Below are 22,249 nucleotides of genomic sequence, written 5' to 3' on the forward strand. Positions count from 1 at the left end.
CTATGGAAGCTGAACATAAATCATCTATGCCAAACTGGTCAGTGCGCTCCATTTCTACTCTTCATTTAGTGACCCTAAGACTGCTATCTATCAAATGTTTGGCTCGTAATTGCACTGAACATCCTGCTGGAAATATTAATAAGACATTGTGTTATTTTGTTGTTGTCCTCACGCTGTAATATTGGAAACACTCCACTTAATTTCAGCCGCTGGTTACAAAACAAGCAGTGGTACTGCACCCGCTCGACTCTGTACGTAACCCTCTTTTTCTTGTGTGCACTCCGACTCTAATCACTGGACCCTTTTTGCAGGACATAGCAATATGTCACAGACATTTGAGCAGATTCAATTTGAATGCAGAGAAAAGAGGCCGCCAGCCTCTTTAATAACCATGGACATGGACTTTGGTTATTGTGGTCATACAGAGATGTGATCTTCCCACTGAAACAACATTAATGGCATTTTCAGGATTTTTAGAAATACAACTTGTTCAACAGGTTTTTAGGTTCCAGTAAAAGGGATGCTTTTGTTTGCTTGTGTTTGTCAACCTGACAGATGACAGATGGGACGCTAAGTGGAAATTTCTGCAAGAGCCATGGAATAATAGTGGTTGGAAAAATACAGAGAGCACAAAGTGTTTTGGTTTGTCATTCGATAGAAAGCGTTTAAAAAAAAAAACAGAACATCACCATATTTAAAAGGGCTCCATGAAAATGTAAGCATAAGTTAGCTTTGATTGTACTGACTGAAGTGAAGTGTTGTTGCCATCAAGTGTCATTATGCAGAATTGCAGCATCGTTGAATTGATTTAAAAAAATCTCCTGGGTATGAAAACACAATCAAGTGTCAATTGAAATGTTCCTATCTTTATCTGCACATGTAAACCACCCTTTTATGATCTCTCATTCCCCAGCTAAAGACACAATGAACACTCAATTTGGAAGTACTGATGAATTAATGTATCAGAATATATATATATATATTTTTAAAAAAAGATACTGGGTTTCTGGGCATAACCTTTTGTTTGGTTGTTTGAATCTCAGCCCTTGCCAATAAGTCAAAGCAAAAGGTTTAGTGCTTAGTTTTGTTTTTACCTTTTTCTTTGCTGTTGCTTTTGTGTACTTTAAAGCCCACTTTCATACCAGCTGAAATTACTGGAGCAAATATATTTTACAAAATAGCGTTTTGCGTTGTCTGATTACTTTTGAGGAAAAAAATAACACATTAGATTGGTTGCTCAAAAATGTGCATCTTGTAACGCGTCACTGAAAATCACTGGACCTAGCTGTAGCTGCCTCTCACACATCATCTGGTCAAAGTCACACTCATCAACTAAATAAATGGCCACTTCTCACCATCAAGGCATAAATCTTCATTATAGCGTCAATTGCATAAACCTGAATTTAGCAAATACCTCTGCTTAGTATTCATGATATGCATCCGAGGGCAGTTGTGCATTAAAGTGGAGGGTACATGATGAGAATAATAGGGGCATGCTAATGAGGCAAAACCTTGATGAGAGATGTAGAAAGGCCAGAGCACAAATTTCTGTCCCATCATGAGGTTTAATGAATATACTGTACACTGGAAAAACTCTTTCATCCATTATGTTATTTTAACTTAAGCGTGTAATGTGTTTTCACACATCAATAAACGTTTTTAATTCACATATGTTCATAGATAAAAGAACACCGTGAGGGGAGTTGCACAAAGAATTTGCATGTATGAGACATACAGCTATGCCTGGAGTGCCCGTTAAAGGTTTTGTAATAAATTATATTAGTTTCTGGGTGTACAAGGATGTTTTTAATTTTTCCACTTGAAAACTCTTCAGTTTTGCATTTGTACAGGTTGTAGGTAACATTAAAGGTTTAAAATGATTTAGCTTGGTCTTTTAAGTTTAGCATCTCAACACCCAGACATTTGAGATGTGTCAACTTTTAAAGCCACTACTTTAGAAAATATGGGTGAATAGATTGATATAGTGATAGCCCTTCACGTTCAAAAGGGAGGAACAATGTTAGTTGAAAATATTGTGCATGTTTATGAAATACATTTTTACCCTCTGGCAGTGGCATACACGTTATGACTTGTCAGTCTTTGAAACAAACAAATACAAAAAATTTTTTACTTTGACTTACAAGTATATACAGTGACGTAAATAAGGATTTGATTTTCACATAAGAACCATTGTTCAATCAATAGTGTTATTTTGAAAAGTGAAGCATAAATAAACTTATTTGATCGGTCTGGATTGAATTAAACGTGCATGTCAAGGTACCACTAATAGCACGGAATACAAAGGCATAAAAAGTTCACACAAATATACAAAGTGACATGAAATTAGAAACTCACTAAATCATTAAACCTTGAAAGACTAGTGGCGCATTTCACGTCGTTTGCAAAAAATAATCTAAAGCAAACAAAAAAATGACTGAAATTCTAGGATTCATTTAAAACGCCTCCCCCCCCCCCCCCACCAATACAGGTGCACTACACGCCTGTGTTTCCTTTCTCCCCAAGTGTCAATTTTTCTTTGGTGAGATTCTGAGAATTGCAAGGAGTTTTCTTCATTTCTCTTCCCTTGACCCATGTATAGGCTGAGGAACCACCTAGAACCAACATGTTACTGGTCCACCACAGAAGGCTTTTACTGGAAGAGTTGTACATCACTGCAATGACAGTCTGAGCACAAGCTTTGGCGGTCCCTGAGACATTGTGTGTCAGCGGACTGGTATACTTGATCTGCAGTCCTGTGACATAACCAATGGCAAACCCAAACACTCCTCCAAGTGTCATCATGCCCCAGAACCACATATCAGTGAGGCGGTTGAAGCTGGTGATGCGTCCCACTTCTCCAAACACAAGAATGAGTGGGAGGAAGAGGACGCACGCATTGATATTGTTATAGTAGGATAGTTTCCAGATGTTTCCGTCCACTACAGGCATCACCTTCTTCGTGAGTATCGCATTGAGAGACACACAGGCACTGGCGACCACACCAAAGAAGACACCTGACCAGGAGAGGGAGCCTGCCAGGCCTTCCTGGTCTACACCAAGCCAGAATCCACCTGAGAAACAACAAAACAAGCAGGATGAGATTTTTCCACCTCTAATGCCAGTTTTTTTGTGTTATGAAAAAATAATGACCAGGTAATTAATTTCAACCCTTTTTCCACCATTAAATGTGACCTACAAGTTGTCCAAGTAATTTGAAAAAAATAAAATAAAAATAGCACTGCTGGAACGCAAATTAATAAAATAAATCAAGGGCACTTTAAATGGCGGAAAGTGTGTTGACCCTCCACTTATGAGTTCAAATGGTAATTCCAATAGCCACATCTCCTGTTGAAAGCGAGTGTGCACACTTGTGCAAGAAAGCCCACACAGCCAGAATTGGAAAACGGTCTATTGTTTATCTCATTCTGTGCCACTGAGTAAAAGTCACTTGCCATTTGTTTGACAGTAAGCGTTTCAGAAAATAGATGGATCAGTGGATGGATAATAATACTAGCAGGTTGTTGCAAAACAACATACAAATTGCTCCAATTAGTAAACTTGCTGTTAATTTAAATCACAGGTGTCAAACTCAAGGCCCGGGGGCCAACCACATCATTTTATGTGGCCCGTGAAGACAAATTGTGCATCAAATTCATGTGTCTACTAGAATTGCAAATTGTCTTCACTTTTAAAAATATGATTTTTTAAATATTTGACCAGTTTTTACTCGTCTGATTTGAAAACGAGTCATTTGTCAGTTTGTTTTGTAGCTTATACTGTATATAATATGAGGTGCTCATACATTTATTTGGGTTGACAGTCATAATGGCCCTCCAAAAGAAACTATTACTACAATGCGGCCCGCGAAAAAAATGAGTTTGACACCCCTGATTTAAATGATTAACTCTGCCAATTGTTGCTCATTATATTTGTATGTTGTTTGTTTCGTGATGGTGGTGTTTCTATGAGATCACACCAAGACCAGCTCAGATTTCAGAATACCCCTGCAAAGCATAATAAGAGAAACATGATGGACGTACCAAGAATGATCGCACAGCACCACATGGCTTTGAAGGAAGTTGCCTGTTGCAGTATCACATATGACAGCAACACATTAAATACAGTGCTTAGGGAACGTCCCACGGTGTAAAAGGCCACTCCAACATGTTTTAGGCACAGGTTGTTAAAGGTTATCATACTGATAAAGACCACCGACAGGGGCAGAACTTCGCGGGACGTCTTTATGTCAAATTTGACCGAAGGGAAGTCGATCAATGACGGCCTCACGGAGGACAACAACTGCATCACACAGCAGAGCCCCACAGTTACAACACACTGGTAGAATGTCACAAACAGAGGAGCGTCCAGGTCACGGTTGTCCAGTAGGTGATTATTGAGGAACACCATTGTTATGGAGACGAACCAGTACAGCGCTACTACAGCTGCTATCCTGGCAGCCCGGAGAACGAAGGTCTCCCCGAGTCCATCTCGGTCCACCATTTCCACACCAGCCATCCTCAAAATACTGGACCGCTTCAGCTGCGTCCTGTTCATGATTGAACAGAAAAACTGTCATTTGTATGATGCTAACGGTCAGTTAAAATTACGTACAAGATTGCGCTGAACGCAGCACCAACGTCACTGCCGGCTGGCTGCTATAAAAGCAAAGACAAAATATAATATGTCATATCCGTAGAAGTAACATGCTCACTATCCTATGTATAATTAAAAAACAAAATCCCCCAAAATAAAGTGATCTCTGCCCAACTATTATCTGGGTGGCTAGTTTAACGTAAATGCAACTTTGTACTGTTTACGCCTTTTATCTTGAAAGTAAATATTAGCCCCGGAAGTCAAAGTTTATGACGTCACCTTTTGTCATACACTTCCTTGTTAGAGTTTGTTTTTATGTCGATCTGAATCTAACTTAAGTTAATACAAGTAATTACTTATTACGCAAATGCCAAACATCACGAAATCACGTGGAAATTGTAGAGCAAATTAAGATTTTTTGGGCGATGAAAAAAGAACGAATGTCGATACTAATGAACCGCTTCTTTGAATCAATCGTTCTATAAAAAATGCTTATCGTGAACACCAGTTCATTAATCAAGTCCCACTAAAACATGAACATGTTCTACGTCTTTGTTTGCTTTAGATCCTGGGGCTATTCCAGAAAGCAGGTTTAACATACTCTGAGTCTATCCCTGACTCTTAGTTGACTTACTCTGAGATGGGAGAGTATTCGTCCCAGAAAGCTGACCGAGTTAGTTCAACCAACTCTGAGTATGTTCACCTAGAGTTACGCGCGTGGACAACTCCTATAAAAAGCCATTATCAATTGAGCTCCGATACCACGAGTCATTATGACAACTGAGGAAAAACAGATCACCTTATTTTACTTGATTAGATGTCCTTATGTAGACCTGTAACTGACCCAGAGTTTAGGTTACCTCTCTGGAACGGATAACTCAGAGTTTCCCTCGTTTCCGGGGTAACTTACTCAGTTTTCACATAACCCGCTTCCTGGAATATCCCCCGAGTCGAACAGTTATTATTATTATTATTATTATTATTATTATTATTATTATTATTATTATTATTATGTTAGTGCTGAAACCAATTGGACCTTATTGGTTGCACGATATTTTAGATCAGAGATACAAGTGCACTTTTTTGGAAGATTTTATTGTTTTACACTGAATCAGAATCTGCCCTTATTTTATTCATTAAGGAGATCAGTAGTAATATTCATGAGAAGCAATTTTAAGCAAGGTTTAATGGGTCAAACTTTAAAGAAAAAAATAATTATCTGCTAGAAAAAACAAAAAATACTTTAAAAAACTCAGCGTCAAAACTACATTATGGACAAATAAGGCAGTCTCAAAATTTACGTTCACCCGTGTCGGTAACAGGTTCACCCCTTGGATGTAATGTTGCATAAAGACACGAGATGGCAGCAAAGAATCGATTTTTTTTCACTCCACCAAGCGCGACAACGTGAGAAAATATTGCTATTTAGGGGTAGGGTGCTTATTGTTAACGTTTTAAATCATCCAAAGTCAACGCATCCATAATTTTCTGAAACAATATGTGGGAAATGAACAAAGAAATTATTTAATTGCAGTACAAATACTTTGTACATTGTTTCAGACACCAGATTATCAATGTTTTTTTTCAATAATTTTCTTAAAGCTGACAGACGATTTGTGTATCAACATGTTTTTTATTAATCAAACCACCAGTTGGCTACTGGAAACATTCAGCTTCAATTGGGCAAAAATGTATAATCGATTTTAGAATGTTGTGATTTCTGAGAGCTGTTCAGTACTGGTCTAAGCCGCTGTAGATACTATAGATAAACCGGAGTGTTGCATCAGCAGAGCATCCGGTGTGAAACGTCCAAACTAATTATGTGAGTGACTTGCTGCGGTGACCTGAGGTGTGGAGCCAAAAGTCACAATCAATAGTCCATCCATCCATCCATCCATCCATCCATCCATCCATCCATCCATCCATCCATCCATCCATCCATCCATCCATCCATCCATCCATCCATCCATCCATCCAGGATCAAAAATCATCTGGGTGATTTACTCTGCTCTGAGGCTGGAGAAGCCGAGGAGGCCGTGTGGCCAACCTCACAGAATTGGCAGGGATGTAAAATCTTCAGATCTAGTCCTTTTCTACCTTGCACATTATAAAAGATGAAGAAGTGTTCATGCAATTGATCTTACTGTTGCTTCTGATACCCAACATTCTAGGCTCAGCAAAAATACAAAATGTATGGGATCCTTTATTGACCTTTATTGACAATTGAGTATTACGTAAATTCAATGTTCTGAACATGGACAAAATAGTTCCCTTTCTGTCGGAGTGTGCTGACCATTCGGAATTTCGGCTGATTCTCAAACAGCTTGGTCTGTTCTGTCACGTTTCTAACTGCAGCAGGATGGACATCCCATTTGCTTTCAAGAAGGGTATTTTACTTCTCATACCGAGACTTGGATCGGAGTAGTTTGACTTTGTCTGATTTTGATATTCATTTGAAGTTCCGTTTCCTTGACCTCTCCGAGCTGCAGCAATTTCCACTCATTATTAGCAATTACAACAACTGAGAGAATGTGCTCTAGGTGGCACCTTGGGCCAGTGAAGCACCGAAACCGCTTTTTTAGAAATTCACTATGCAGTTATTGCCACCAAATATATCAGGAAAGGAAAGAAATGAAAGGAAAGGAATATGACTAAGTTACAATACTATATGCATGTCATACTGCTTGTGTACTGATGAAGTTACAGCACAAAACAATTCTAGCACAAATCATACAATCTTGTCATGCTCCAAAGATGGAACATCGAGTCATGTCAATGACAATGACAATTCAACCTTGAAGTGAAAAGACATGTTCTGTATTTTGAGGCATCCTGCTACATAACATAGCAAACATAAATGAACTATCCTCAGAAATGAACAGCTCAATAGAGCCATTGAGAAGCTCTTTAACTATTTGGTTCAAGTTGGTCATTCTTTGTCTTATTCTAGCTCAGCAACATAAAATGATGTTGCAGTATAGTATGTGCAAGTGTCCTACTTATCACTGTTGTACTGATGTGTCTCCCTTTGTTCTGTCATCAGAGACCAAGTTGAGTCAGATGACTCATCCCGCAGTCAGCAGTGGCAGTTGTGTGCAGGAAAAAGTGGACACAATGGTTTTGTTTTTATCTTTGACCAAGATTTTTATTTATCCTTTTACTTAAGGGCTCTTATTTATGATTAGTAGTTCAGAGTTAGTATGTACCGAGAAAGAAACAAACATCACAGTTAGATATACAGGTCATGACATGATCCTCGGTGACAATAAATAAATAAATAAACAGGCAATTATATGTCCCCTTTCACTTATCCGGCATGTCCTAGGAGCGAGGGAAAATAAGTGAATTAATAGAGGTGATACAGAAGGGCCTAGTAACTATGAAATGATTAAATTCCATAAATTCATTAATTAATATTATGTAGTAGCAAGGCTGAAAATAAGCGTCCAAATGTCCCTTTTAACTAAACGCTCACCACTCAACGCCCTATGCTGTGATGTCCAATATCACATTCTGTAACAATCAAAATGTGAACAAATGTCATAAATCAAACACATTATACAAAAGAAAATATAATATTTTTTAGTGCAACAACAGCCTCGTCACTCCGTACCACATACATATTACTTAAGTCTAATTACCATACATTTGAATAATTCTTGCATAATATAGGAAATGCAGCTGTTAGAATCAACAGGAAGGGCAGATTGAAAAGTTGATTAAAGGATGCATCATTAACAAGAGTCAGTTCAAAAAATAAATCCTAGATTTAAAATCGATTTCACAAAATGTACAAGTGTGGAAGGTAAATCAAACAAATGATCACTATCCGACCATACAGTCTGGAGGATAGGTGCTCCTGGAAGAAACGAAATGTCAGCTATAGAATAGTGAATACATTTAAATACATCAACGAAAATAAAATCAGAAACGTTTTATGAAGGATTTCAAAATCTACATGTAATGAAATAATCAGTAGGGTAAATATTACACCAGGGAAAACTGAAATTAGCCACAATGGTTATCTTGGTAATAATGGTAATGTGTAGTGTGTTATATAAGTATCATAGCAGTATTATATCATAGTGTTTGAAGGGAAGTTAAAGTGTTTGCCTGCACGGTCACCAGAAGTGCAGTCGTCACTGAATGCAACACTGAAAATTAAGTTAGTTCTCTCGAAACAACCTTGACAGAAGGTGTGACTGGGTAGTTTTTATTCGAAACCTCAATTTTCTGTTGGAAATTTTGCCTATTGGCAGTTATCTTACTCCGACCGTATGCAGGAAAGGTTCGGATTGACTCCAGGATTTTTTTCTCTCTGGGGGACTAAATGGGGGCTTGACTAATACAGAGGGGAACTGAGAAAATGTTTTAGAAATATTCTTCAGAATGCCACATAAAATGCTGGTGGGTCTTAACTGGGACTACACAGATTACTGATTGGGCTATAGAAGCCCTGATGTAGTCGTAATCATAATAGTAAGAATAGAATAAGTGATAGTATTTTTTAAGGCAGAACATTCAGTAGATCATTTCCCAGTTTCAGATTCAGTGAGTAGACACTGTCTATGTAAGGCGCTGACACATTTTCCGCACTAGATTACTAATGATTTTGTGTTTTTTTCATTTTACACTTGATGGGTAGGCATCCACCATAACGACCTAACTATTTGTATACAAAAATTAAAAACGTACTTTTTTCATAACACGTCCTTTTGAATGTTTAACGAAAATAGTTGCTATTTGGACAGTGTTTTGCGATAAGTGCTTATGAATTGGAGCTATATAATAATAATTTAAAATAATTATATAAATACAATAGCACAATTATATGAAATTCCACAATATCAGGCCACCACACACCTAAATGATGAGTTTAGAAATAGTTTTTGAAGCAGTCAGATGACTTTGTGTTGTGTTGTTCTATAAACAAACTCTAATTACATACAATTTGCTTTGAACGCATCCATGCTGCAGTGGATTTTGATGGCAGAGCTATCATGTTGTACTGTGTGACTAACAATTGCCATTTATTTTTTGTAATATCCAGACTCAAAATTGGAAAAAAAAAAACTCCTACAAGAGTCATCTTTAAATACAGTGATAAAACTATACTTCAGAATACAATACGCGCTTGAATCAACACTGTTTTCAGTAGAGCTTTCAATGCTGGCATATTTTCAATCAAAATCTTTACAAGTTGCAAAATACCAAGCGGTATTAGAATTAGATTGGAATGATGGGTTGCCAAATGGCCAAAGCATAGTTTTCACATTGTTGAATGACACTTGCTAATAGGGATTGAGCTGTACCTAGACCGGTTCAATATTTGTTCCCATTTTGCATTTAAAATTGGCCGTGTTCCTTCTAATTGTTACATGCTGTCACACACCACTCCAGTTTTCCTTGGGGGGTGTCATGCCATCATAGTGAAGCAGGAGAATTGTTTAAGTACTAAATTGTTTGTGGTTAAGTGCTGTAGCTGTGCAGTCTTTAATCACAAGCCTTTTAACAGAAGACAGACTATAGAGCTTATTTAAAGTCGTACTTCTCAGTCAATTCCAATAAAATATTAATGCAAATGAATACAGACTTTAATCATTAGTCAATCGAATCATAATAACAGATTTTAAGACTCCTCATAATTACAGGATGCTGCTTTAATTCAAATAAATTCGTCCTCTTGCCTTTATTGTACATTTTTGGTGAGTACTAACTCACTAATGCTCTTTGCTTTTCATTAGTGCATTATCACTTGAATGTCAAGATACACAACACGTGAGCAACATTAAGTTGAGGCTCGGGAAAGCGATATGAATTTGTTGCCTCAGTTACAAAGATAGCATGAAATACAACAAAAAAACACCCATGTTTCCGCACCCTGGGTGGAAATTCATTGATTATCTCAGAAGCTGAAGTCACAAACAGTGTTGTATAAATTGGATCAACACAAGATGACAGTGAGTTATGCTCAAAAGTGAATGAATGAAATGAACTTCCATCCATCCATCCATTTTCTGAACCGCTTAGTCCCCACGGGGGTCGCGGGCGTGCTGGAGCCTATCCCAGCCGTCATCGGGCAGTAGGCGGGGGACACCCTGAACCGGTTGCCAGCCAATTGCAGGGCACACAGAGACAAACAACCATTCGCACACGCACTCACACCTAGGGACAATTTGGAGTGATCAATCGGCCTACCAAGCATGTTTTTGGGATGTGGGAGGAAACCGGAGTGCCCGGAGAAAACCCACGCGGGCTCGGGGAGAACATGCAAACTCCGCACAGGGAGGGCCGGAGGTGGGATCGAACCCGCACCCTCCTAACTGTGAGGCGGACGTGCTACCCAGTGCGCCACCGAGCCGCCTTGAAATGAACTTGGAAAACAAATTACTTTTCCCTACAGCTGTGTTTGTTATCTGTTTGGATTTTTTGGGCTTTATTATCTCTAACATAAGAAGACAAAGAGAGTATTTGGGTGTTTTCGTGTACATCAGTTCTTATTGATATTTATACAGCCAATCAAGATGTGAGGGGACAAATGAAATTCTGAATATTTAAAACTCTTTTTCCAAGCTTCGTGGAATGAGCATGTTAAGAGTTGTGGGAGATGTTAAAAATGAGTGGTATTCCCCATTTTCTCAAGGCTCTGGACATGGTTCTGCTGACATAGTGAAAAATTTATGCGGAATAAATTCTCATCTAATTACAGTGGCTGAATAATAGGGAAGCATATTTAATTAGCTGAGTTTTTCTTTCCAGTTGAGGAGGTTTTGATCTTAGCCATATGGTATCTTCCTTCATTACTGCAGTTCACAGGCTGTTGAATATGAACTAGTTGGTCTGCTGGTCCCTCAAGAAATAAGATTTATGGCAATAGAAAGCGTAATAGCATTAGGGAGTACGGGTTGTTGAAAATACCATTTTATTTTATATTTTAATAAATGTATTTATTGGCAATAGAAATATGACACATTTATTGATAATTATCAACTGTAACGCATTTTTGCATGCGTTTATATATGTACAACAAAAAGTAGTGCTTAATGTCATACTTGGAAACCCCACTCATTGTTTTGGGTAGAGGGAGGATTATGTCTCTTGCAAATGAATTAGTGCTTTCTCCTTCCTCCACGACTTCAGAGCCGATTCAAGTAGGCGAGTGGTTAAGAGTTTAGTTACTAGTAGCAAATGATTTGATTTATTTCAAAGCAAATTAAAAGCATGCTATAGATCATCTCAATTTGATGTATCAGAGTCCTGCTCTTCCAAGGAATAGATTGATATGCTGAGCTTGTTTAAATGACAGAGATTTATTATCATGGTTGCTCAGCTTCAAACAGTGTTTGTTTGCCAGATGGCTTTGTCTATTTGCTGCATTAAGGTCATTATTGTAACAATGAGAACATGTACTTGCACAACCCACAAAGTGACTCATTGTATTGAAGTTCAAATTGACTTACTAAGAACTTGAGAGGTAAAAACGTACTAATACTCGAGTTGGTTGTACTTTCAGTGCTATGAAGCTGAGGTTATGGTTGCATATGTATCTATGTGCACAAAAACTTCAGGTGCAGCTTACCGGAAACCGTAAGTTAGGATAAGCAGTACAGAAAACGAATGAATTTCATATGAAAAAGAAAAGGTCTATCATAGGGTGTCATCTTGGTTGGCTAAAATGTTAGCATTACACGAATGCACATTGCAGTTCCTCCGACCCACTCAGACCCATTTTAGCCCTGTGGAAAGGGTTGTGTTCATTCTAAAGAAGCATGGGAAAAAAGCTCTTCACGGCCAATCCAATCACCATTCCCAACAAAAAACGGGAGTCCACTATATACTTTAAAGTTCGAACATTACTATTCACAATTAGATGGCATACATAGCCTAGTTGTGCTTGCAACCAAATCTGATACTGCCAATACTACAATCTGTGTTTTGGCATAATTATTAGGCATGGTAATTGCTTTTTCATCTATGGATAGATATGCATGGCAAACATAGTACCTCAATAACATAAACTTCCTAAACACTGGTCATGTGGCCCCAGAGAAGCACTGATAAAAAGCTGTGGTCTGCATCCATCATTTAAATTGCCCATCCATGTCACCTTTTACCCACAGTCACAGTGGCTAAGCTCCAGTTTCCCCTTGATCCTGAATGGTTAAAAAAAAAAAAATGGCTAGATGTGTTTTAGAGCACGTGTAACATTTTGAGATCCAAGATCTCAAGAATGCCAAAACAATTTTATACCCCCAATTGATCTATGACTCAAATCTGGGTTGTTGTTTTTTTGTTTTAAGTGGAACAACTAGTGTTATGTAATTTCGACCCATGACAAGATGAAATACAAAAGCAGAAGACTTAATTTGTTTGTATCTTACAAATAAATATTCGCCTCGACATTCATTCAGTAATATTATTTGTTTGCTTCTTTAAACTAGGTTCAGATAGGGGTGGGACATTATATATCAGGATTTTCTTTTATTTCTAAAAGAAAAAACACCTCTGAGGGGCAGTTCAGGATAACCAGGTCACATAATGTTATTCTGGCCACTGGAGCTCTAAATTAAAGCGCATAGTGGAACACTGGGGGAGCAGCTTATTTCATGGGCTAGCAGCACACAGTTGCAGGACTTCCAGAAGACTGGGCACCCCAGAGTGTGTGCCTACATGCAGGCATGCCTGAGTGCGTGCGTGCGTGCGTGCGTGCGTGCGTGCGTGCGTGCATGCATGTGTACATGTACGTGTGTTTTGATCAGCTCATCGTTTGAACAAGGCTTTGGAAACTACAATTTGGAACGTGTTAAATAGCATTCAATTTAGTCAGAGATAGTTTGGCTGTGCAAATGAACTGTCAAACTCCAAGAAAGTGCATGAGCTTCCACACGTGTGCAAATAAAAACCACAACTTTCTAAATAAAACACCTATTTGGGCATTTTAGTGTCACTGTGAGGGATAAGAGAGATTATTAATGGGCTGGATGCGGCCCCCGGGCTGTACTTTGCCCAGGTCTGACATGTAGAGTGGTGTACAAAGATATGTATCAGAAAGGGGCTGAAATGGTAACACCTGATACAAAACAAAAAGTCTCACTTAATACTAAGTTTCTGTAATAAAAACACCTGCAGAACACATGAATAGATGTGTGCATGTTTGAAAACCAGGAGATTTGCACATCAGATTCAGCAGTCCCTTGATAGCAATATGTACGCATCTTTTAATTTCGAAAAAACAATTAAGGAAAGCTTGTCTTGAAAACAAATACACCCGAGTAAACACCAAACAAATTCCTATTTGCATAACTGTTTATTCTAATGAAGTCATAATACATTATGCATGTGTGCAAACAATAACCATCACTCTACAGTAGGCTGTACTAAATAAGCTTTGATAGCTCTGTGTGGAATGAATTAAGTTTATACGGAAATCAAGAAATAATGAAACCACAGCTGTATTATTACAAACAACATCCCTCTGCTAATTTTGTGAATTAATACATTATTGTTAACGAACAATTAACAGTGTAGGCCTTACGTTACACATTACAAATTGCAACTTTAAATGTAATTACACCATGGCAAAATAGCATCCATGATGGTTTACTGTGCATTTTCATTCACTTTTTCAGTTTTGAAATCGCTCTGCTTGGTTATCTGTGTATCTTGCTTCCCCTTTGATATGACAAGAACATTTCCTTACAGATTGCATGTTTGTGCTCCTCCAACAGCTTGTGTGGGTAATGTAGATAACTGTAGAATGGTGCTTATTCATATGCATATACGTAAAACTCTCTTCTCCTCTTGATTTTGCTGTTCGCTGTAGTTGTGCCATTGTAATTGATGCAAATTATCTGCCTTAATTTGGGAAGATTCTCTCGTAAGGGACTAACATTGCTACCATGCAGTCTCCATCCAACATCAAGCAGAAACATTCATTATTTTTAGAAAATGTTTCCCTTGCAGACTTTACTTTTTTTTTTTTGCCTTTGTATTGTCAATAAAGTTTATATGCAGATACAACTTGTATTCATGCTGTTCCCTCATTCCTCCTGAGCGTGTTTGTGCTGTCAGTCCTTGCTGTTTCTGTCCTCTCTCCCTTTTTTGTGTGCTCCCACATCCGCCACTTTGACTCCATGCAGTCAGAGACTAATGGCACTTTTCCATTAGCCACACCACACCACTCCACTTGACCGGGCACCGCACCACACTGCCTCCACTGCTTTTCCATTACAACAGGTGACGGAAGAGACAGGGGCGGGAACAACTGAACTGAACTGATTGATTGATTGATTATCTTTATTTCGAACATCCAAAACAAAAAGAAAAAACATAACAAATAACACTCTAAAGTGCCACATAAGTCCATACAACAAACAAACAAAAAATAAACCAACAAACTGAAAAAATACATAAATAAATAATAATAATAATACATAAGTAAATAAATCAATAAAGAATGCTCGAAAAGGAGTAGGAAGAAGCATAGCTTATAGAGATTCCTACCCCTTTCTCACTTTATCCATTAAACCAATGATTCAACATATACTGTAATTCTACAACACTTTCACACTTATTTTTCTGTTTCATTTTTACTTGTGTGTAGCCCTTTGGCACTTTTAGCCTTTGTACCCGCTAAACAACATATTTTTGTACATTCTTTTAAACTGGTGGATATTTGGACTTTGCTTGAGTTCCTCACTTAGATTTTGCCAGCCTCTTGCAACAAGTAACATTTCACGAGTGGTACTTAATACAGAACGATAGATCCACAGACCTCACCTGCATCATCTAAGTAAGTATAAAACCCCATGTCAAAAATATTACCCAGGAAAATACTTATATGTAATGTAACAACGTAATAAAATCCAGCTTTATCTTCTAATCTTTTGAACAGCCCTTTTTTTCATGGCTCAGTTTTCTCAGTATGATGATGTGGGTCTCAATGTTTTAGTCAATGAGTCTGTTTCCGCTGATTGAGAATTATTTTCTGTTCTACAGAAATACTCACATTTTTGCTAATGTGAAGTACTCCAATCATCTCCTTTCAAACACAAATTTCCAGCCAACCAGAAATTAAATAAACAATTATGCTAATTAAAAGTGGATGAAGGTTAGTCTTGTTTGGATTAGCCTGCTATCGGCAAAAATGTTCTATTTCTGAATATCCTTCAAGCATCCCCAGGATTGTCTTCAATTGCATCTGCTGTTGCTACTCGAGGCATTCCACACAAAGAAGTGAGATTCTTGGATTTGCAAGTGGATTGGATGGTGTCAACATGCATTAGAGTGAGGGTAATTGGGATTGAGTGCTAATAGACTCTTGGACAAATTCAAAATACACTCCAGCTGTTAAAGCAGAGAAGTCCTTCACAGATAAGACTGAAAGAAACACCCATGCAGACAATCAGAACTCTACACCAATGTCACCTAGATTTAAATTTAAATACCCAATTAATCCACAAACAATAAATTTAGTCATATCTGACCTTCAATCGATGACTTTTATGATGGTCAGTTTTATCAACCTCATTAAATGACTCAAGCAGGTTACAGTCTGAGATCTTTTTTTTTTTTTAAATTTAATCTATGTTCAACCTTTTTATTGGCACCATGGCATGTGTGTATGTAAAATATTGTGACCAAGATTCAAACTAAAATGCCGTATATGCTATGTCACACTCTATCGTTTGTTTTCAGTCTCTGGTTCTACAAAGTCACTTTGATTGTCAGCAATTCGTTGATTTGTCATCGGCCTTCACTTCAGACAACAAACAGAAAGGTGCAGGCAAGTCAAGTTTGTATTAATTCAAACAAGATTTAAATGTCACAACTCCTTTGCATAAAGATGGAAGATTAGGAGAGAAACCCTGAGTGGGTGCAATCTAAATTAAAAATGTAACCCAAAAAGGAGACTCATCAGCTATTCAAGGAATCGTTTCATTGCTTCTTTGTTATTCTTTATAAATATTGTACTTTGTGAATTTGCAGAATAACTAAACAGGCAATCCTATGAAGTTCCATCACCAGTCGCAACGATGAAACATATCCCAGACAGGAAAATTAAAGCCAGTCAGTATGTGCCGTTAATTTATTCCTCTAATATCCTCTTTTGCGTTTCCAAACCTTCAGCAGATAGTTTCACTTGAATCTTTTGAGGAACACGGACCACTTGCAAGTGTGATGAATATAAAATATGAATATACTTGAATTTTGAGGTTTTGGCTTCATACAGAATAGAAAAAAATATACAAGTACAAAAAACATACTGAAGTGGTGACATTTCGTTGCCATTGCTAAATACAATACCAGTTAATTGCATGTAACAGAAGTCACAGAATCCAACAATCGTCAGTAGAAATTTGCCTCAAAAAAAGGCCATCAATAAGATATCAAAATTGTGGCAATCAATAGTATGCTATGAAATTCACAGACTCCACATTCCAAGTGGGATACATTAAATATTAGTTCATGTTATGAGATCATTGCAGAACACAGCAGAAAGGGTCCTATTAAAAGGGGATGGCACGAGTATTGAAAAAGGAATACTTAAGTGGGCTAACTATTGGACTGCATTGTTACACTTTGTATTTGACGGCATACATGATGAGTGAAACATCAAGGGTCTAAAAGCAGTGCCTTAGTCAGTGAGAACCCATCGATGTACAGCAGGATAGTAATTTTCTTTTATTGACATTTTGGATATTGTATTGCTTTCCAAGTTGGTGAGTTTGCAAACACTGTTGGCCAGTCTAGTTCTTTTCACGTTCATACAGAACAAATTTCAAATGTAACAAAGTGCTTCACGACTATATTAAATTAAAAAAGTGATATTTTAAAACAAAAAGAGGAATGAAAACAATGTATTTTGACCTTTTTTTAAATATTGTTTCATTTTCTGGCATTGTTGGTCAGTGTGGGATTGAATTAATGATCATAATAAAGCTTTGAAAGCAAATGTTTCTAATAAGGTCAAAGTTGAAATACAGCTTAATCCTCTTGTTTCATATTTTTATTTCCGCCACCAGAAGCGTGAGTCTCTCACCAGCTACATGCCTAACAAGGATTCAACTAATTTCCCCTAAATTCGTATGAATTTTAACCATGCAGAATGACTAAGGAATGAGAAATAAATTGGATTAGCTGTGCACTACGCAACTAAATTGCATCATCTCAACGAACAATTGCACTGATGAAATAAGCAGGGCTACGAACCGTTGCCAGAATTCAGTCGTGAGGGGGCCACATGAAATGCTTGGGGAAGGAGGGATTATTATTATCAGCCTAAAGACAGTACAACTTTGCTGCAACCTGTTTTTGATGATCTGATAGCAACTGTCCTTTATTTGTGCACCACTGCCACACGCAGTCAATAATATTGAATGCCACATTGCACACCCGCTGGCCTCCATTATCACAGACAACATTTACAGTATGTAATTATAGTACACCTCATTTTTGTACATTGCTGTGAAGATGGCTTGTTCATTTGAGTGGAGTTTTTTTTTTTCTTTTTGATGCAACATTAGTGTAGCACCAGAGAGAAATCAATACCCCGCACTTCAAAATAAACACTATAGAGTTATATGGCACAATAGATGTAATTCTACCAATCATATTGTAATAATAATATGAACACAGATGATTAACATGGAAAGGCACCAGCCATGCCTCATGCATGGATGGATAGGTTCGCCACTGATTCCAACCTTGAAACAATCAACATCTGAATTTTATTGCAAGCTACAAATGAAATCAGAGAGGTAAAGGTTGCAATATAAAATTCATAAAGCTAAAACAAATATTAAATAAAATTTTTGCAGTTTCTTCAGTACCAGTATTTTTAATGTATGATAGATCACATTTTTGGCATATTTTTGAAATCAATAGATTTTTTAATGATTGCTCATTGAAAAATTCTAAAATCCTACATACTTTCCCTTCAATACATTTGCCTCATAGCTGGTTTAATACCAGGGCTCAGTACCCATCAGTGTGTGCCGGCTGATCTCATTGTGAAGAAGAAAAGAAATCAATACGGTAAATCAGTCTATAATAACTACTGATAGGACGGAAAGCTTATTGCACAGCTGAATATAGATGATTTTTATTGAGTGCATTTATCTGGTAAGAATGAATAATATCAGGCAGAAATAGTTTTATATTCAGCAAAAGGGTTATGCATTTAGTGTGCTTTGTCTCTTATGCTAAAATATTCGAGTGAATTCCTGGTAGAAGAGCGTTGCATGACCCATGAAAGAACCCATTACATTCAGGATTTGATCTGCCTGACAATGGATGTCATTCAATGCTTATAGGGCATTGTCAGTGCTAGTCTATCCACATTGTTCTTGACATGATTAATTTTTGATTAAACTCTCTTGCTAAATATACTGTATGCACCATGGTAACCCCCATTTTTCCTCATTTTCACAGTTCTTTTTACTCACTTCAATAATTCACACAAATATGTGATAAATGTACCAAAAAAAATCTATCCAGAAGGAGCCGACAGTGCACAACATGAAATCCTATAGATTCATCCATTCTCATCACCGCTTATCCTGGTGACAGTTGCAGGGGGTGATGGATCCTATCCCAGCTGACATCGGGCGAAAGGCAGACTACACCCTGAACTGGTCGCCAGTAATATGGCTATAGATAGATATGTCGACTTTGAGGTTAATAAGACCGTCCACCCTCATAAAAAAACTCGACCAACTTCATTGCCGTGCCTGTATTCATACGCCTCAGAGCCTTTCAGATTCATCATGTCTGAAGACTTCGGAATGTCACTTCAACTGCAACTTGTGGCTGGCCGCTCTTTTTAGGTTGTCCTTCTTGTCCACTATAATAAGAGGGAGCGAGATTGAAATGTTTTCTCATATAAGCTACACCACAGGTGTCAAACTCAAGGCCCGGTGGGCAGATACGAACCGCCACATCATTTTATGTGGCCCGCTAAGAAAAATTGTGCATCAAATTAGTGTGTCATTACAAGAATTGCAAATTGTCTTCACTTTTAATATCTTTTTTTTTATATATTTGACCAGTTTTTACTCGTCTGATTTGAAAACGAGTTATTTGTCAGTTTGTTTTGTAGCTTTTACTGTATATAATATGAGGTGCTCATACATTTATTTGGGTTGACAGTCATAATGGCCCTCCAAAAGAAGCTATGACTACAATGCGGCCCGCGAAAAAAAATTGTTTGACACCCCTTGTGTAGAGGGAGGCAGGCAGAGGGGTGTAATTGCATCTCAGATTGAGAGAAAGACAGGGATTTCTTTTTTTTTTTCATTGCGTCCAAACCCCATACAGAAAGGCCGAAGCCCGGAATCAAACCCAGGACTTTTGCACTGTGAGGCGGACATGCTAACCAGTCCACCGTGCTGCTTATTACGATTATTGTTGTTATTTATTCAGAACAGCTGTGCACGTGCAGATGAAAATGGCTCAAAAGATAATGCATGGGTTGAAAACAGGGGACTTAAACTGTTTAGTGTTTAGACCACTGAGCACTGATGCAAGGAAATGCAATTTAATTAACACTATGACTCTCCACAACAATTTAATCATTCTATCAAACAAAATGAAAAAGCAATCAGGATCACTGATAACTGCCATTTGTCAACTGTACTATACGAAAACATAATCAGCAAAAGTCCATATCGCTAGTAATTGGATTTTAGGGGAGGTGAAATAATGGATTTGGCCAGTTATGCAAAGCTCGACAGAAATGTGTGTGTGTGTGGTGTGTGTGTGTGTGTATGTACGTGCGTGCGTGTGTGTTACAATGTGTGTGCACACAGAGGACTACGTGATAAATTTACTTTTAATTTTACTGATTCCCATTTGGATATCATAATGGAAATGGAAATCTATTCATTAATGACAGGAGTTGTTCAAATGAGAATGATAAGAAGTAATTTTGAAGAATTGTCCAATTGAAAAACTTTAAGTAAAATATTGTGCCATACCTCACTTGATAAGCTTAAATGTTCTACACCACAATCACAGGAGCCAATTAATTTACAGTGCCAAAATAAAAGTATTACGCTCCACATAAATTTCTTTTTTTTTTGTCTGTTTCCCCACTTTAAGATCATCAAAGAAATGTAAAGATAGGACAAAGATAACCTACGTAAACATAAGATTTTTCGTTTTGTTTTATTAACTCATTCACTGTCAGCCCAGTTAAAATGGAACGTGTGCAAGTGTGTGTGAGCGTGTGTGTGCCCGTGTCTGTGTGTGTGTATGTGTTTGTTGTGTTGGAATTACAGTATAACCTCTACCCTTCTAATTGAACCTCCTGCCACTCCCACTGCCCCAGGTAAATTTGTCTAGAGAACCACCAATGATTATTGCCTCGGTATTTTGGTGGTGATAAAAATGGAACCAATTACATTCATGAACATTAATGCTTGATACATTTAAGGGCTCTACCAGCTTTAAGTACAAGCTTAGTTATCATAGACCTTGATAAGCGGATGAAGACAAATCTCAAATCAAGGTTTTTAAAGGTTTATGTGGCTACGGCAGCATGACAGTTTCATAGAAGGAAACTCTCACACAATATATGATATCGTCTCCCGTTCTTCGATTGGCTGAGGGTGATCTATAGCTGTTCTCTAATGGAGCGTTTACTCATTTTTATAACTTCTTGTCCATAGCCCATGCCTGCTTAGGAAGTTGCTTCTGTGACCTACTGTAATTTATGAAGCCAAACCTTAAGGACACAGTTTTTGAATAGTCACTACAAATCCAGCAGAGCCCGAGGGTAAAAGGGTCGGACCAAAGAAATAAGCCACTGCTGTTGAATAAAAGTGCAACACAAAGTGTCTCTAAGCTTATTTCAGTTATTTTCCCATGGCATCATAAAATGGAAACAGCAAAAACAAACAACAAGCGGTTGCCTTTAAAAACAAAAAGCTGCTTTTCATCCAAAATGTTTCTCTCAAGCCTTAAAAGGATCCCACACCAACACATGGATTACTTTGTAATTTTGACTTTATTTCAAGTCTTAACCAGCCTTCCTTCGTGGAGTTTGCATGTTATTTGCGTGCCCGCGTAGGTTTTCAGGTACCCCAGTTTCCACAGTGCCCAAAAGCGCCCCCCATAAAAAAAAGTATGGTAAGTACCGTAATTTTCGGAGTATAAGTCCCTCCGGAGTATAAGTCGCACCAGCCATAAAATGCCCCAAAAAGTGAAAAAAACATATATACCGTAATTGCCGAACTATAAACTGCACCGGATTATAAGCCGCACCTGCTAAAATTCAGGGATATTTCAGTTTTTTTCTTACATAAGCCGCACCGGTCTATAAGCCGCATGTGCACACGAGTTTTTTTACAAAGAAAGACAGTACATAGAAAGCCTTTTTAACGTTTTAATAACATACTTGAACATGTCTTTCTAAACATTGCCTGTGATGCAGCAGTAGTACCGCAGCAACGCGGAAGTGTGCACGCGAGTTATTAGCAAAGAAAGACTGGACACAGAACTTTTTTTAAAGCTTTAATAACATACCTTAACATTTCTTTCCAAACACTGCCTGTGACGCGGCAGTAATACCGCAGCAACACGGAAGTAGCACAGCAAAGTCACTGAGACGCGGCGGTAACACAGCAGCAATACGGTAGCACAGCATTAACAGGGC

At 37.9% G+C, this 22,249-nt stretch overlaps 2 protein-coding genes across 4 annotated transcripts in view; both read right to left on the bottom strand.

Moving 5' to 3' along the window:
- The window catches only part of apip (APAF1 interacting protein), a 75,952-nt gene that overhangs the window by 29,741 nt on the left and 23,962 nt on the right, over positions 1 to 22,249 (bottom strand). The window lies entirely within an intron of this gene.
- Positions 2,021 to 5,515, bottom strand: slc35c1 (solute carrier family 35 member C1). 3 transcript variants are annotated; one of them, XM_049717307.2, is made up of 4 exons: positions 5,393 to 5,482; positions 5,228 to 5,321; positions 4,041 to 4,546; positions 2,021 to 3,071 (listed from the first exon to the last, which is right to left on the bottom strand). In XM_049717307.2, the coding sequence occupies exons 3-4, from the start codon at positions 4,513 to 4,515 to the stop codon at positions 2,494 to 2,496; spliced, it is 1,053 nt and encodes a 350-aa protein (XP_049573264.1). In that variant the 5' UTR covers positions 4,516 to 4,546; positions 5,228 to 5,321; positions 5,393 to 5,482; the 3' UTR covers positions 2,021 to 2,493. The 3 variants fall into 3 exon arrangements, with proteins under 3 accessions (XP_049573264.1, XP_049573263.1, XP_049573262.1); XM_049717306.1 differs by lacking the exon at positions 5,228 to 5,321 and having other exon boundaries at positions 5,393 to 5,515; XM_049717305.2 differs by lacking the exons at positions 5,228 to 5,321; positions 5,393 to 5,482 and having other exon boundaries at positions 4,041 to 4,605.

Source organism: Syngnathus scovelli, chromosome 4, assembly GCF_024217435.2.
Source record: "Syngnathus scovelli strain Florida chromosome 4, RoL_Ssco_1.2, whole genome shotgun sequence".
Lineage (NCBI taxonomy): Eukaryota > Metazoa > Chordata > Actinopteri > Syngnathiformes > Syngnathidae > Syngnathus > Syngnathus scovelli.